The sequence below is a fragment of the Hermetia illucens genome, chromosome 3 (assembly GCF_905115235.1).
Source record: "Hermetia illucens chromosome 3, iHerIll2.2.curated.20191125, whole genome shotgun sequence".
Classification (NCBI taxonomy): domain Eukaryota; kingdom Metazoa; phylum Arthropoda; class Insecta; order Diptera; family Stratiomyidae; genus Hermetia; species Hermetia illucens.
Window position 1 is genome coordinate 92537473 of NC_051851.1, and position 17801 is coordinate 92555273.

Below are 17801 nucleotides of genomic sequence, written 5' to 3' on the forward strand. Positions count from 1 at the left end.
CTCAAAGAGACATATGATGGTGCAAAATGTCACGTGCAAAATTGAGGTAAAATCTCTGAAGAATTTGAAGTCCGAACAGAGTTGCATCCTGCCAGCGATATTATTCTCATTATTGGTAACGTTCTCCATGCTGTTTTGGAAGTGGAGGGCTTCAATGGACCATGACATTTTTTCCCAATTCTTAAAAACAATGACTACACTGAGTGTGTCTAATTGCTCTCTTACCAACTCATGGACCTCCGGAAAATTACTTTGGGTATGAACAAACGAAATATATTAGCAGTAGCAGGGTAAGGCAATATCGTATTAAATTTGTAAACTAAATCTATTAAAGAACAAAGAATATTGAGGCCACGAACTCCCACGATCAATGATCGCATTACAAAAGCGATCTACCAATTGGTATTATACTTTTTATTATCGCAGCAACAGGAGATGATTGTTTTCCTGCTTTTTTTTTTTTAAACTTCACATCACTATCAGATTTTCCACACGTCAAGATAGATTTTGAATATGAAAATACAAGAGTAAATGCGACAAAAACATAACATGGTGTCGCATGCACGTAATATTATATGATAGTAAAAATACCCATATGAGTTTGTAGTTGGGATTTTGTCCCTCTGGGGTATTCCGAGATAATAATGAGAGTACACATTCTATTTATTACTATCTATATGGCAATTACCTGCTCCATTGTAGTATGGTAAACTCGGGTAGTTTTTGCCAATGTCTGCCTTCTCTGTTTATGGCACAACGATGCTCTTCATTCATCCCACAATGTTTTGGAGAAAAAGCTGGTACTCATAATAAATGCTCCTGCGGATCAGAAGATAATGAGCTATGGGCCCGCATGTGCACGAAGAAGGGTTGGTTCTCCAGCCTTTTTCTCATCCATAATTCATGGGAAGGTTGACACGCGTTTGACAACATATAATCGAGCGTCGTTGTACCCATATCAGGAACATATTCAATTGACCGAGCATCTGGTGACAAATCCAAAGCTTGAAATGGAACAGATTGCATTGGTACGATCACACCTGTTTCGATGCAGACATTCTTCGAGTATGGTCTCACCCATGAGCCTGAAACGTCGGATTTAATCTTGAAATGTACAAAGCTCACCGTTTGAAAACGCTGCCCAGAGAAGATTTGCTATCATCTTTTGACCCCAGCTGCATTGTTCACATATATACTTTTCTTCGACTCTCTTCAAGTTAATTTGCGCCAGATGCTTGGTAATTGATAGCAGCTACTACTACAACTTCCGTCACAATGGTGGGTACGTAGCCACAGGAGAACTTTGGCGACTCTTTCAGTGATTACTATAGAAAGGAAACATCTTAATATTACAGCAAGCACCAGGACAATCTCCAAAAATTCTAATATTGGTGCTAACTGTTGCATTTTCACGTTAGTTTAACTTTTTTAGTTTAGTTATCAAGCGTTTTTAAGGGACATAACTAGTCCAGTGCAGTATATTTATATTTTATTCATTACTCCCCAAATTCAATACACAAATTTCGTTCATCTTATACGTAATTTCTCCCTACAGCCAATAAAAAACCCATTTTCAAAATATATCTTTCATATTTATTGATATATGGTTGAAATAATTACTGTCTTAAAAGTAATTTACTTTATTAAGTACACTTTCAAAGTGTCCATTACGAGCCATTTTTCTCCTTAAAACGCTCTTTTATCGATTGGTAGGCACTGTAAACCCTAAACATAAAAAATAATTAGCATCCATTTGACTATTAACATGATTTTGATAACTCACTTGTCTTTTGCAATTTTAAATGACTTCTTCCGCTTCTTTTTTGAATCATTTTCTTGATCTGAGGAATGATTAGGTAAGTCGGCAGATGAAATTGACGTAAGATTATCTGTAATAAGAAATAGATAATGAAATTGGATGATTTCAATTCTCATGTCGGCAGTTACCTGGATGGCAGAAAAATGCAATGGAATGTCGTCCGTGAGACTTTAATGATTCTTGTTCTGGCACTACAACTCGATGACTCTGTAAACGATTCGAAGGGTATTAAACCGTAACTGACAATTCAAATTCAAATAAAACCCACCACAGCTGCATACTTTGCATCAGTCCATACAGATAAAATTTCGCCTGAAATAATGAGAATAGCTCCTGGTAGATGGCCAACTCGTTTCCATTTCGAACTTTCAGGCAATTTCACTTCCAATCCACCTTCTGAGTCTTGTGCGAGTAACGTAAATGTGTCTCTGTCAGTTCGCTTAGAGCCATTTGCCAGTCCTGAATTTCCAGCAGCAAGTTCATCGTCTTCTGATCGAATATCATCATGGAATTGGAAGTCGGGATTGTCTGATGCACAGCGCTGGTAGCTGTATTTACATTGACCTTTCATTACTTCACATTTGTTATCATCTTCGACGACGGGAGGGTAGTATAACAATCGTAGAAGTGAAACATTATCAAGGTCTCCATCCAGCATCCGCGAATGATTTTCGAGGAAGAAAGATTGGGGAAGTTCTAGAATACGGAGGAGTGAGAAATGTAATTAAAATAGCGGTATTAAGTTTCGTCGTTATTATCTAAACCAATGTGTCAATTTCTGCTTAGCGAGCGTGTACTTTTTAAGCAATCTATTATCTATGTCTGCCTAACGATCTGCCTTAAGATATTTATCCGCAAAAACATAGGCTATACACACAGTGAATAGCCTGAATTGGCTTGAATTAAAAAACAAACAAATATGGGGAGATGTCGAATCAAATGAAATGTCTAATGAATTTTTGAAACAAATCTTAACTTTGTCGTTATTTGAAAGGAGGATAGAATGACAACTACTCAAACAAAATCAAAAATAATCAGGTTTTTTTTTGGGAAATGAATCACATAAAACTCTCATACGAAAAACACATGTTAGTTAGATCTCATACTCGTCCTCATAAATATACCATCGACAAAAGACGTCGACCAGACCTATCGCTGCGATGAAGTATTGCGGCAGAGCACCGAAATCCTGCTGAGGATACGCGCCGTATTTCAATAGTTCGGGCCCTTGGGCGAAAGCACAAACCCGCAGATGCGGTGAACGGTTCCGCACGGAGGATAAAGGGATTTGGCTCGAAGAAAAAATAGCGATATGAACACCAAACAATAATAAACTGACTCCAACAAGAAATATGGCTTGAAAAATGCGCAAAACAAACAGTTCAAGCTGATGAGTTGACACCCAGTGATTACATTCAACGGAAACTTGATCTCATCGAAGATGAAATAGCTAAAATTGAAGAATTTTTATCTGTGGTCGGAGACATTAATTAATTGTTGCGCTCTTCTCGCAATATGAGTAGATGCTAAACAGCTTGGTGTTAGTCGCTAGAAACCACGACCCTAAAATTATTGCCGGCTATTTCAACACCTGGGCCTTGAACTAGGAAAGCCGAGTGCCGAATACTAGGGACCAAATCCTGCTTGAAACCTTTGCGGAGCCACACATCATACTAGCCAACATTGCATCCATACCCACTTCCCGAGGCAGAGGGCTAGGACCGATCGTCGATATCAATATGTCGTTGGCGAGAGAGATGGTCTGATGGGCTAATTAACACTACAGCCACAGTGACCACCAGACCATCTTTCTCGACATTAGAAGCGGAGACGACAGTCGAATATGCAACGGAAGTCGACCAGGATGGCTAGTTGATCCACTAGTCCTTTCGAAGAAGATCACGAGCCGAAGGAAACGGCGCAGGAAAAAGTGGGTCAACTATGTCAGTGGGTAACTGAGGCATGCGACTCTACAGTCCATAACAGCAGGAGACCAAACTACTGGTGGAACCGGGAAATTTTGCTGTTGAGTTTATCGTGTCTGCGAACCAGGCTTTGCCAAAGAAGAAAAGGGAAGCCAAAATATCGGCAGATTGAAAAAGACTACCGCGATCTTCGTGTCTTAAGAAGGTCGTACGGAAAAGTAAACGTAATTGCTACAGGCGGCTGTGCCTTGAGGCAAATATGAAGTGGAGCGTTCCTTACAAGGTTGTAATGTACAAGATTCGTGCGCGAAAATCTTCCCAAGTAACGTGCCCGCGACTCTTGTTCAAAATACCGCAATAGACTACTCGCCTTATTTTCACTAATGACGGAAATCACTACTATGGTGCAATCTATCTGAAAAGCCTACACCATGTTGTTACTCATACAAATATAAAACTGTCAAATTTAATTTGCCGCGTGAAATGCTAAGGAGAACGATGAAATATTGTTCCGTGCCTTGCTGCACAAATAGCTCTATGAAACCCTGCAAAGAGCTTTTCTGGCTATTCCGAAAGGAGATTTTCGGAAGAAGTAGGTCACTATCATCCGGCGGAAACCGATTTCTTGGGAATCAGGTTTAAATTGTGAGGGATCATTTCAATGTGAGTTAACATTTTTTAAACTTAAGCTCCAATCTTAATTGATAATATACGATTGTGTTAGCATTTTGTGTCACTATTATTCAAATTCAAATCAAATCACAAAAGAACAGATACTGCAGGATATTCACCGTGCCTAAGGTCCAAATCCCGCTCAGTGCAAATCCATTATTTTTTGTAGCCTGTAAATCCTTTATAGCCGTTCAGGTAAAAACGCCAGAATTTCCTATACAGGTTGTTAGCATTACTGCCGAAACGTAAAGTAACTTGAAGGATTGTCCATTCACGCATCAATTTCCATCAATGCCAAGTTGAGCTATAAAAAGCACCTGGACTACGCACGGGAAAAGTAAGCAAAGGCTAGTTCACCTCTAGCAAGGATGATGCCTAATATTGGACATTGGACATCTATTCGCCGGTTGCTTGTCGCAGAAGTAGTGAAATCCATCCTTCTATAGTTCATCAATATAATTGCGATATCCTGATATTATCGTTACTGCCTCCTAGAGCATCTACGGAATTATCCAAATACCACAATTGTGTAACTTAAACAAATCTTATTGTTTAGAAAAATATCAAGTGCTCTATTTTTCTTATAAAGACACAAATTCACTTCTTGAACAACAATACAAACATTTCAACAAATTGGATCAACACAAATGGCGATTATTTTTAACTGATTTCGGTCTGTAGCTGGCTGTACGCCGGCCCCGTGGTTGTCCTCCTGCCTACGACAGGTAAACGAGCTGCTCAAGCGGGTAAGTTTCGAGTTGCTCAGTTGTGGTGAGTTGTGCTGCGCTACTCAAGTGTGAAGTTCGGGTGACAATCCGCAAAGGTACTCCACATTGCAGCTACTCCAGCCTGTTATATCCGGCTCCTGTCTGGGCGGGAGCATTGGATAACAAGGTCAACCCAAGAATGATGAGTCCGGCAAACCAATCCCGTTGATGGTGTGCAGCACATATAAGACAGTATCTGATGAGACAGCGTGTGTCATCACGGAAACGATTCCCTGGGAAGGAAAGCGAATTCGGATTCTGTGACTGCAGACTTCTTACAGGCACGAGCTCGCGAGGAGATGGCAGCAAAGATGAGATAATCCCGTTTTACCATACACAGATACCATGTACTGAGAGATGGGTCCAACGAAAACACAGAGCATTTAATTACCTCCTAAGACAGTTCCTTACGAGACACGGTGGATACAGGAAGTACTTGCATCGTTTTGGGTTGGACAAACCTCCACACTGTCCTAAATTTGCTGTTACACCCGTGAACCTAGAGCATGTTATGTTCTATCGGTTGAAATCGCGATTAAAAGAGGGAATTTAAGCGAAGCCCTCGACGTAGTTATTGGAGCAGATGAAGAAAATTAGAGTGTGGTAAACAAGTACAAAGAATAACTGCGATACACAAAAAGCTGCAGAAACTGGATCGAGTCAGAAAAGCGCGTCGGATGCGTGACTTAACCATGTTGGTACAAACCAGACTCCGCCCCCCTTCACGGTGTGTCCCGCGGAGAAATAGGGCTGGTTTTAGTGGGTAAGAATCCCACACACTATTGCAGCCTGGTGCAGCAACATCTTTTTAAAATTTTCACCTCTATCCATAAAAAAATATTTTCTCCATGCGCTAAAGCATATGTCTCGAGTAAGTGATAATGATAAATGATAAATAACTAAAACAAGTCGGGAAACCGGAAGCTAGACGCTTCAGGTATGAAAGGTTTTGTGTATTTCTTTTATAAATAAATTTGGGTGTGCATTTGTCCCATTAGCATGTAGCACGTAAAATATACATATATTATGTGAAAATATTCACTTTTAAGTGATATTGACATTCATAGTCTTAAATTTGCTGAGGAGCGACAGTTTTGAACTAGTATAATGTTGTTAGTAATACTGCGATTTTCACCACCATTTGGCAAGATCATGCTCTATGCTGTAACCTATATTGCTGCAAAATTTTGTGATTTGTGAACTTAAGGAGGGTTTTCCTCTCAATTACTAAAAATTATAGTAATCTACTATTATTAACTTAATTTAAACAGGTATCGATAGCACCTTTCTACCAAATTTGGTGCCAATCGCTACAACCGTCTCCGAGGAAAATGCGTGTGACGGACAGACAGACAGACAATAAACCGATTTTAATAAGGTTTTGTGTTTACACAAAACCTTAAAAAGGGAAACTGAAATGTTCCCAGGCATCCCGCCGCTCATATGAGTTCCCTTTATATGATGTTGAAGTCATATACGTGAAATGCAAGGTTTTCATCTTCTATAACTTTGTAAATAATATTATAGTTGAATTGCCTTCAAACTTTTCAGAACTATACCCAATATTATACCCTATACTGGTGCTTGTACGTCTAGAAGAAATTAAGGGAGATTTGCAAGTAAATTTATAAAATATGGTAATATATTATTGCTAACTTTATTTGAGTAGAAATCGGAGGGAGACGTATTTTGTGGCCTAGATTTGGTATAGATGCACCATTGTGATTGTTTTCAGAGTTTTCAATTGGATAGGATCTGAGAACAGGACCTGTTTCATTCTTGGGGATACACTTTAAGCCCTAACTCCGCTATGTTTCACCTAATATCACTAAAAATAGGACCAGTTTCAAAGTACTAATATTCTATACACCACTTTTTCGCATATGTAGGACCCCCCTTCCTTAACTCCACACAAAATGGCGCCATTTTCTAATTATAAAGGGATTTGTAGACCAGGCCTCACTGAATTTCGTGACTATAGGTTCAGCCGTTTCCAAGTAAACGGAGTGTGACAGACAGTCATTGAATCGGTTTTAATAAGGTTAAATGTATACAGGGTGTCCCGTTTATGATGATACAAATTTTAATCGTGGATAAATTATTGTTTGAGGAAAATTGATTCGCGGAAGCAGCACTCTATCTTTAACCGTTACAGAATTATAGCATTTTTCGTAAATAGTGTCAAAAAGCTTGACCTTCCCAAAGAAATCACTATTTCCCACCCCCTCAATCATTTAATCCCAAATTTTATACTACATGAAATTTCTTATAAATGGATATTTTTTCAATTGCGCTTCGAAAATAAATAAATAATAATCGTTGGCGCAACAATCCATATTAGATCAAGGTCTTGAAGGGTGTTAGAGCACTTCATTCAAGACCGTAACGGTACACTACAGGATTACAGTACCCTATAGGAGGCAATGTGGTGAGCATTGCGTTCGCCCGAGATTATTACCCTGATTTGACCCAGGTACTCATTCACAGATGAATCGACTGGTATCCGACGTCAAATCACGATATAAATTCCACTGCCTTCAGTGAGATTTGAACCGTGACCTTCCGTACGACAGCCTTGTGCTTTAACCACTCAGCTATCCGGACACTCGAAAATAAAACTATTTAAATTTTAAGGAAATTTCACAATCGATTTTTTATTTAAAACTAAGCTTGCAAAGTTAATAAAATTGCCTCCTCATATTAGCTTTGACAAGTAAAAATAATGAGCTTAACTCTGGAAAATTTAGGAATATTATGCATTAAATGGGAGAAAACGTGGTCTTGATATGGAGCAAATTCACTTAAATAAGGTAGTGATTGTGTTTTGGTGCATTAATTTTCCATTGTTCGCATTGAAAACTACCATATTTGAGTGAATTTGCTTTGCCCCATATCAGGACCACGTTTTCTTCCATTGATTGCACAATATTCCCAATTTTTCAATAATGAAGCCCATCACTTTTACTTCCTAATTGAAAGCTGACATAATGAGGCAAATTTGATCAACTTTGTAGTTTTGTAGGTCTGAAGTACCGATACAATAATGCAGATTGAAATTTAGACAAAAGACCGATTTTGAAATTTCTTTTGTTTTAAACAGTTTCACTTTCGAGGTGATGATGGACCTTTGTAATTAAAACAAGTCGGGAAACCGGAAGCTGAACGCCTCAAGTATGAAAGGTTTTGTATATTTTTTATAAAAATATTTGAGTGGACGTTTGACCTATTGATACCTAGCGCGTAAGGTAATATTCTCACCTAATATAAGGTGCAAATATTCACCTTTACGTGATACTGACATTCAAAACCTTGAATTTGCACACCTACTGCAACTTTGTTAGTAACAGTTCGAATTTCACCAAAACTTGTTAGGATCATGCTCTATAGCCTATATTACTAGAAACTTCCATGATTCCAGGATCAACTCTGCAGTCAATTATTAAAAATTATGGTAATATACTAATAATAATAATAATCGTTGGCACAACAATCCACACTACAGTATACTGGAGGACGCAATGTGGTCAGCATTGCGCTCGCCCGAGATTATTACCCTGATTTGGCTCAGGTACTCATTCACAGCTGAGTCGACTGGTATCCGACGTCAAATCACGATACAAATCCCACTGCCGCTAGTGAGATTTGAACCGCGACCTTCCGTACGATAGCCTTGTGCTCTAACCACTCAGCTATCCGGACACCATGGATGACATGGTAATATACTATTATTCATTAATTGAACAGATATCGATATGGAGGATATTTCGCGCTGCCCAACTTTCTAACAAATGTCAAAACTAAGCCCCCCCTTTAACTGGATGTTCCCCCAAATTTAGTGTCAATCGCTATAACCGTTTCCAAGAAACATGTGTATGACAGACAGACAGTAAACCGATTTACACAAAACCTTAAAAATATCTATTCATAGGAAATTTTATACAGTTTCCGAAAATGATATCAAATTTGAGGTTAAATGATTGAGAAAGTGGGAAATTGTGATTTTTTGGAGAAGGTCACGCTTTTTAACACTATTCACAAAAAAAACGTTATAACTCTGTAACGGTAAAAGATAGAGTGCTCATTCCATGGATCCATTTTCCTAAAAAAAGCGATACTATCCACAATTGAACTTTGTACCATCATAAAGGGGACACCCTGTATATCGCAAAATGGTGATTTCAATGGAAACAACTATTGAATGAAAGAGAATCAAAAGTCAACGAGTGCGTTGTACGCACTGGATCCGCGTAAGCAATCACACCTCACTTTCCACAGCATTGAATATCATGAATAAAGCTGAACATAAACTTAATAGCATAGACGCCGCTCATACAACTAAAAGCACGAGCATCACACCAAGTTTTGTCAAAAAAACCACAACAGCAAATTATTTTTTCAAATATCGAAGACATTCTTTGCTTAATTGCAACGTCAATGCCAGACATATTCAAGTATTGAAGCGAATATTGATGTTGACCGCAATAGAATATAAACAAAAATAAGGAAACCAAAGAGGAGTATATATGATTAGTGAGAAGTAGAAACTGTAAATTGACAACTCAGGGTAAACTTTATTGAACATTGAAAATTAATGTAAGCTATCGCAATAGAAGATCCTTGTTCAAATCTCACTGATGGCAAAAATATTTGTATCGTCGACTCAGCTGTGAATGAGTACCTGAATCAAATCGGGATAATAACCACGAATGACTTACAGTACTATACATTAAGGAACTGTGTCCCCTTTAAGGATAATATATCTAAATGGATTTTTGAGGATTTGTGTACAACAAATTGTGGTCTGTTAATCCCTTTACATGCTGTTGACTCAAAGTGCCATATTCGCCCAATTATGAGTCTTCAAACTTTTTCGGCGGCTGACCACGCTCTTAATTGGGGTGTCAATGGGCTAATGGGCAATGTTTATTTAGAATAGCCATAATAATCAGACGTTCAATATATACATACATATGTATAATTTGGAGTTTGGAAATACCTATGTACGAATGGGAAAACATACATTGAAACATCAATTGCAAATTGTTGATTTTTTCTACGCCTAACCTCCAAACCCATTGAAAGTGTACTGACGAAAGACACAACTGAAGCCTGAATCCTGCGTTAGGAAAAAATGAAGGTTTTTTGTACATTGAAAGTTTTTCACCAAAATAAAACGCAGAACGCAAAAATAAAAATCGATAGCGTAAAACAGATTATTACTTGATAAGCCCCAAAATACTCAGACCTGACGATAACGAGGCATCGAGTACCAGAAAAGTAAACCATAGAAACTGGCCAGAAGGTGCTGGAGGAAGCTGAAGGACTGACTTTAAAAAAATTTAACAGCGATCATTACTAGATCTAAATGTCAATGAAGCTCGGCAGCCAATATTGTCTATATTATTTAACTAAGCGGGAGTTACTCGATAAATGTAAGGGAAATAATACTCGAAATAGCAACAAAAATTACAATCGCTTGCTTGGCACTTTCCTCCAAAACCGATGCACAATTAATTGAAAACCATTTAATTAAACAATTATTTAGCTGCTAAGACATTCAATAATGAATGGGCGTAGGGGGGATTACGCCGCCGAGAGGGACGAAACGAACGGCAGAATATTGTCATCAGATTGCTTCAAAAGAGGTCGATTAGCTTGAAGGAAGGCTTCACCTACCCAGAAGGTATTTTGCGGTGAAGTTGAAGATGGGCAAGTCATGGTGACTTAGCGCACAGTAAAAACCCGGAAAGGATTTGATTATTGTCGATAAAACGACAGCGAACATCAGTGGGAGCATCGGAGATTGTGAGCGGATTAGCCTTCAGATCTGTCAACAAAAACTAGACGACGATAGTCGCAGCTGAATTATTGTATAGATATTGAGATAAATATAAAAAATTCAAGGAGAATCAAGCGTAAGAGGAGTCCAGAAAAATATTCAAATTACCTTCCGATTTAATTATTATCCTATAGTATGAAGAGTTGTATGCGATATCTTTGAAATAACAATGAACCAAGCGGGGTTAGTCAAGAACTACAAAGCACTATACACTCTACGCCATTACTCATGGAGGAACGTCGGGAGAATTGCTTTTTTACATTGCATTTCTGGATCTAGGGAAGAAAAGTCTGACCATGTGCCACATAAAATCATCTGATATTCTCTGCGCAGATGAACTCGTGCGCTGGGTTAAATTACTCGACCGCGATACGAAGAGTAAAGCCGGAAGCATATCAAATACATATACCACCTGCGGTGTCCATCAAGAAAGCACGCTATCACACGGGGCAATTAATGTCCACAACCCTCCACACTGTTCTTGCAAATTAGGTTTCGTTGGTGTCACAAACCAAAGTGAATCTCGAGCAACTTATCCAAGGGTGGAATAATCACCTCATACAACATGGTCCTGCTACCGGAGATAAAGATTTTGTGTTGGACTATTGTTTTAACATGTTATTAGAACATCTGAAATGAGGACGTCCGATTTCACCGATCGATTCTTATTGCCAATATTGATCTGAACTTTGAAGTCGATGAAAAATTACCATCAAGATGAACCGACTTCGGTTCTGAACTAGGTAAAAATTGAAGAAGGCTGAAACATCTAGAAAAAGGAAACATTTCAAAATGCCTGTCAGTTATAGACTTGATCGGCATACTATAGTTAATAAGTAAAACCATTAAAGGGGCAAACAATTCTTTTAGGACGCAGTGCAACTACCCTTAATATCATATTATTATAGAGGCTAAATAGTGGTTTTTTTACTTCCTGAAAGTATAATATTTTACTTTTTCTAATGAGCACCTTATATTGCTTAACCGACGTACACAAAGAAATACAGCACTCACCTAAACCAATAGCTAATGATTGTAATACAAAACCAGCAAGAGCTTTGAAGTCTTTTGCCAATCCTGCAATTTGATCAGAAAACCCAGGTAATGGTTCTTCTGGTAAGTTTCTGGCATTTATAGTACAAATGTTGAAAGCATGTCGCAATTCTGGCTCAGGATCAGTCTCATTCGTCAACTCTTGGCCTGCAATACTAACCGTTAGTTCCAATTTTGATCACGTAGTACAAACGCTTATATTTGCTATTCAGAGAGAATGTACCTGGTTCGGTGTAGCCATTACATTCATTTACTCCTTTTATGTAATGTTGCTTTACGTCAGCTGGTAATTCGCAGAAATCATCCAAATGTTGCCATGCTTGTTTCAACTTGAGGGAGAAATTACATTGTTATTCTACTATTAAAGTTTCACCATTTCCGAGCAACTCACCTTTTCTTCTGATATTCCATGATTCACTAGAAATGCTATTCCCTTATCGCTAAGTGCCTTGTGAAGTTGACTAGCCACCCTTATAACCACTGATTTGACTGGCGTTTCTTCCGTACCTGAAAATTTAAACAAAATTAAATTAGGTTTACTTTTGTGTTCGTAGAACATTAAGATGATAAGATTTCCTAAACTTTGGAAGCATTACTTTTCTGTGAAATAAGATGGATTTACAGAGGATTTACCGCTTATTTGATTTTTTTTTAAAAAAGTGAAAAATTGACAGCTTATTCTCTACTTTCGAGGCGAAAATTTGAACATATTTGTAGGGATTGAAAATAAACTGCTGAAGATAAGTTGAAATTAATGTCCAAGTTGAAGTTAATGTCCATGTTTTTAAGGTTTTGTGTAAAACAAAACCTTATTAAAATCGATTCAATGTCTGCCCGTCTGTCTGTCTGTCACATTTTTCTCCAAAACCGATCCGAACGAAATTTGGTGGATGGATGGGAACTATGAAATCCCGCGCATACAGCGAGTAGCATAAATTGAGGTGGAGTTCAAAGGGAGGCATACATGGAAAAGGGGGGATTCAAAAATTTTTCTCGCCGGATATAGTCGTGTAGGGTATCAAATGAAAGGTCTCCATTTGTACTTTCCGAAACCGTTAGTAGTTTTGGCGTGAATTGCAAAGTGCGTGAGTAAGGAGTCAAAATGTACGCACTTAAAGTGAGATAGGACTCATTTTCGGAAACTACCCAACCTAAAAATCCGAAAAAAAATCAGGGTGGTGCGCTTAGATGAAATCTAGGCCTCAAAATATGTCCCATTCCATCTGCTCAAATAAACTTACTAATAGTATATTACTACTTTTTAGAAATTTACTGAAAAAAAACCCTTAAATTCATCCCAATACTTCCGAATTTTGTACCAGCCTAGAGGACAATATTTTCTATATTATTATTATATTTCGTGGAAATCTGGCAATTGACGCCAAAGCTATAGTAGTTCAAACTTAGCAAGTTCGCGCGAATTTACTGCTTCCAAGGCCATGCAAATAAGACGCTGACGTCATAATTAACGAGAATAATTGACATTCGAGTGAAATATTAAAATTCCATTCAAGAATATATTTGATGTTGGTTAAATTCTTTGCATTTGCTAATAATATTAAACTCAGAATGTGAAGCATATGAGGTTGACCATTATAATACTGAGCTTTCCATCAAATGATTTATTTAAATCGCTTTCTAAAAAATAGAGGGCAATGGAATTTTTAGCTATGTGGCACCGAGCTGTCATGCGCTCATCACTCCTCACATTTTCTTCGTTTCTTCAGCCGTTGTGCCTCTCACAAGCGGGGTCGGCTTGTCGTGATCGATTTCGTCATTTTATTTTATCAAATGCTTGATCAGGATGTAATCGCGAGACCTTTAAATCCCCATCCAGTGTATCAAGCCACCATTGTTTTGGCCGGCTTTTTGGTTTACTTCGATGTTCTGACCAATACTGGTTATTGAATTCTCGTTAGCGTGAATTACGTGACCACACCATCGAAAATGCCTCTCTCGCAGTTTTTCCACGATCGGTGCAACCTCATATCGATCGCGAATATTCTCATTTCAGACGTGATCAAAACATGTCACGCCACCAGTGCAATACAACATCTTCGTTTCTATTACCGCAAGACGTCGTTCATTGTCCTTTATACTCGGCCAACACTGAGAACTATAGAGAGCAGCAGACGGACGACATTGCAGTAAATTTTAGATTTGGGACGTGCGCTGATACATCAATCACAAAGAACACCAGTTAGGGAATGCCACTTCATCCAGGTTGCGTTAATGCGTGAAACAATTTCATTACGCAGTTCTCCATTGGCTGATAGCATTGATTCGAGATATTTAAATCGCTGAGTTCTGGCAATGGCAGTAACCTGCCCTTCGAGATACTTAAATCGCTCAGTTCTGGCAATGGCAGTAACCTGCCCAGAACTGAACGATTTCAATATCTCGGGTCAATGCTATAAGCTAATGGAGAACTACGTTATGCTCCTCACATAGGGAAACACAAAACCTTTTATACCTGAAGCGTCAAGCTTCCGGTTTCCCGACTTTTTGGATAAGTTAAGAAAAGAAGTAGGTGTTTTTCCTTATACTGTAAATATTTTTATTTTTCTCCCGCATACAATTGTTTCGGAGTCCACGTACCTCCTTCCTCAGTGCTAGTACCTAATTAGGTTTGGGAATTTTTTTGATACATTCTTCGTTTTCAAAAATTACTAATTATACAAGAATACGCGAATTGGGAAGCAAAGGAAGTGATTACTGTTACCCGAGCAGCCTATTGTAAAGATCTTTACAATAAACCGGACAGTCGGGACGGCGAGAGGTATATATATTAACTTGTCAAAAGTCGAGACCACGTATATGTGCATTTCTGTTCCGTCCAATCCTTCGCCCCATACTATGAAGAGTTTTAACCCTATCCTTCACAAACGTATTTGCAATATCATTTAAATATCCGTGAACTAGGTCGCGCTTGCCAAAAACTGCAGTAAACCATTCTTCTTCAGTTTTTCGCCAATCAAGACTTCTACGTCCTGGGAAATTAGGAACTATCAAAAAGACTATCTAACAAAACCAAAAACACATCATCGATTGACCTTTGTTCATTATAAAAACAAATTACTTTAAAAAAAAACAGAAAAAAGCAACGACTATTCACTCAACCCGATAAAAAGCAAATTTCGTATAACATAGGTTCCTTATCGTCAACGAGCAGAAGCGCTTTTTGTTTTCGTGTATGTAAGATAAGTAAATATGTATGGTATATTGCAATTTGCATTTGTCATGGACTTTGATTTCCTTAGCTCTAACCAAATTCGTTTAAAAACTAACAACCTCGACGGAAGGCGAAGACGAATTTACAAATGCATCTTCCAACATCCAAACGTCTTCACCAGAATATTTATTCTTTATCATTTTTAACAAAATCACGTGCACCTAATTAACACTTGTCACGCATGTGTTCCGTGAGTACGAATGATATTAGCAAATATTTGAACAAATTTGCAAAAATATATGGTAAATAAAGAAGATGTCAACAATTCATGAATAGATGATACATAGCGGACACATTTGGACATTTCTACAGTCAAGCGATAATTTTTGATACGCCCAAAAATTATGAGTTATTAATTATTGTTGCAGGTAGAATAGGTATGAATCATATTTTAATATAGAAACAGTGAGATAAAGCATGTTTAGAATGCTATCCAAGCTTCCTGGATTGCAATATTATATGTAGGTATGCAATATATTGTGAATATTGTATGATTTCAGAATTCTAATTGAAGAATAAAGAGTTACATGTGACACAGACGCCTTACTTTTTTTAATGCACATACATAAATACTTCTCAGGAAATGAATACGGCGATCTGATTAAACTATTACCAAATGGCTATTGGGCGGCATTCAATTAATCCGCCCATTCAATTATATGCATTTTTGCTTGTAATACCGCATTGGCAGGTGTTGAGGATGGAAACGTGAAACACTTGACATTCAAAAACGCTCACAAGAATGTTTACAAAATATTATTGAATATACCAGAATGGAAATTCAATAGTCAATTGCCTTTGTTGTTAAAACATTTTCGGCCCAGACACATGCGCAATCAAAGACAAAACAAAATGAAAAATAAACATGATGCTATATATACGTAATCCTATCACCAATCATTTCGATAATTTCATTCATTCATTTCAGAATTGGGTCAGTTTTCATCAATAATTAAATATTTATTTTATACAAAAAGTCTAAATATTACGCGCATGCAAATGATCAAAGTTCACTTAAAGAAACTAAAATTGCCAAAAGATACATTTATCTGAGAATTTTCGCCGATCTATTATTAAATCGTCAAATGAATTTTATCAGCAAGTCTATCAGGAACAACTGTGTGTGTAAATTTTGCCTGATCGATTTGATTTATTCGATGTTTACCGATTCGAAGTTCTCAAAGTAGCTCCCCTCGAATATCCAATATGTTGATACGTGACAATCTCTGAATATTTTCGATAAAATTGGGTTTGTGAAAAATGTTCCGCTTTTTTCTTTCAAGAAAATCAATTTTTAGTTAATCCAATGCAATAATAAGTTTTTATTTCGTCCTAAATTTAGTCCAATCTGCAGCGGCAATCTTTGCCCGTTTTTCGGGCGATTTGCAGATTCTCTGTAGGAGATCGTTCAGTCGTTTCAAACGATTCAATTATTCTATCAAATGTTTATATTTTCATATAAAGTAAAACGTTATCCAGTGATCCTGTGAAACAAGTGAAAAACCGAAGAAGCGGTATACATATGTAAAATACTGTAAACTTATTCACTTTATCATCGCCTACTATGTATTATTTTCTCTAAAAATACTGTAAACTTATCATTGCCTACTATGTAATATTTTTCCTAAAATACTGTAAATTGATATGTACCGGCCTACTAAGTATAGGTAAAAATTGTATAAAAAAGGAAATATAAATTAAAAATACGTAGTTCGTTGGAACTATCAAACTCAAGCTTAACGTGTTTCATTCTGTGGAGTCCAAGCAATTCGCTGCTCCCATAATTTACACTGCTTGATTAGGTCATTGTGGAGTTCAGGCAATTGCTGCTCCCATAACTGGTTAGTCTGGAGTTTTGGCATTTAGCTGCTCCGACTAACCATAATCTAATCTAGAAAGAAAGAAGAATAAGGTATTGCCGAGTGGATTGGCAACAATCACATAAGGTGGCACATCACAGGGATTGCCAAGTGGACTGGCAACAACCACATAAGATGACACATCACACATATGTCTCCTGTTCATTCCTATGTAGAGGATATGGCAACAACAATCTCTTCTTTCAGATGATTGGGTTCTAGGTTCATGATGTTACCTAATGTGCTGCGAGCGATAAGCCTACAGAAACCGGAGAAGCACAAGCATATACAACGAACCAGAATTTGAACCTGGTGTAACTCAACGAAGATGCTGACGCTCAACCAATTTGGCTACCGCATCCTCAAGTAGCTATGCCAGATGAATATGACGAATGGAGTAACACTTGCCAGTCCTACAGTCAGTTTTAACTGGTCGAGCATATGATATAGTGTTGGTGTGTTCAGAAATTAAGTTGTTATGTTTGCTCACCTATCCTGGTTGTCGGTAAATACCACTGGTTATGGGTTCAAATAGCCATCACTCCTAATAAGTTACACATTTTTGATCCTACCATTCATTACGCAAGCATTCGCTTTGGCTTATTTTCATTGTCTTTGAAGCTATATGTAGTTCG

At 37.7% G+C, this 17801-nt stretch overlaps 1 protein-coding gene across 1 annotated transcript in view; it reads right to left on the bottom strand.

Annotated features, from left to right (window-relative positions):
- Positions 1-1570: 1570 nt before the first annotated feature.
- LOC119651822 (2-oxoglutarate-dependent dioxygenase htyE-like) overlaps positions 1571-17801 on the bottom strand; it is a 62544-nt gene continuing 46313 nt past the window's right edge. Inside the window, exons 2-8 of the mRNA XM_038055613.1 lie at positions 12467-12582; positions 12299-12404; positions 12037-12222; positions 2088-2515; positions 1948-2026; positions 1784-1889; positions 1571-1725 (exon numbers count right to left, since the gene is read on the bottom strand). Coding sequence (XP_037911541.1) covers positions 1668-1725; positions 1784-1889; positions 1948-2026; positions 2088-2515; positions 12037-12222; positions 12299-12404; positions 12467-12582 — 1079 coding nt within the window. The 3' untranslated portion in view covers positions 1571-1667. The remainder of the gene's footprint in view (positions 1726-1783; positions 1890-1947; positions 2027-2087; positions 2516-12036; positions 12223-12298; positions 12405-12466; positions 12583-17801) is intronic.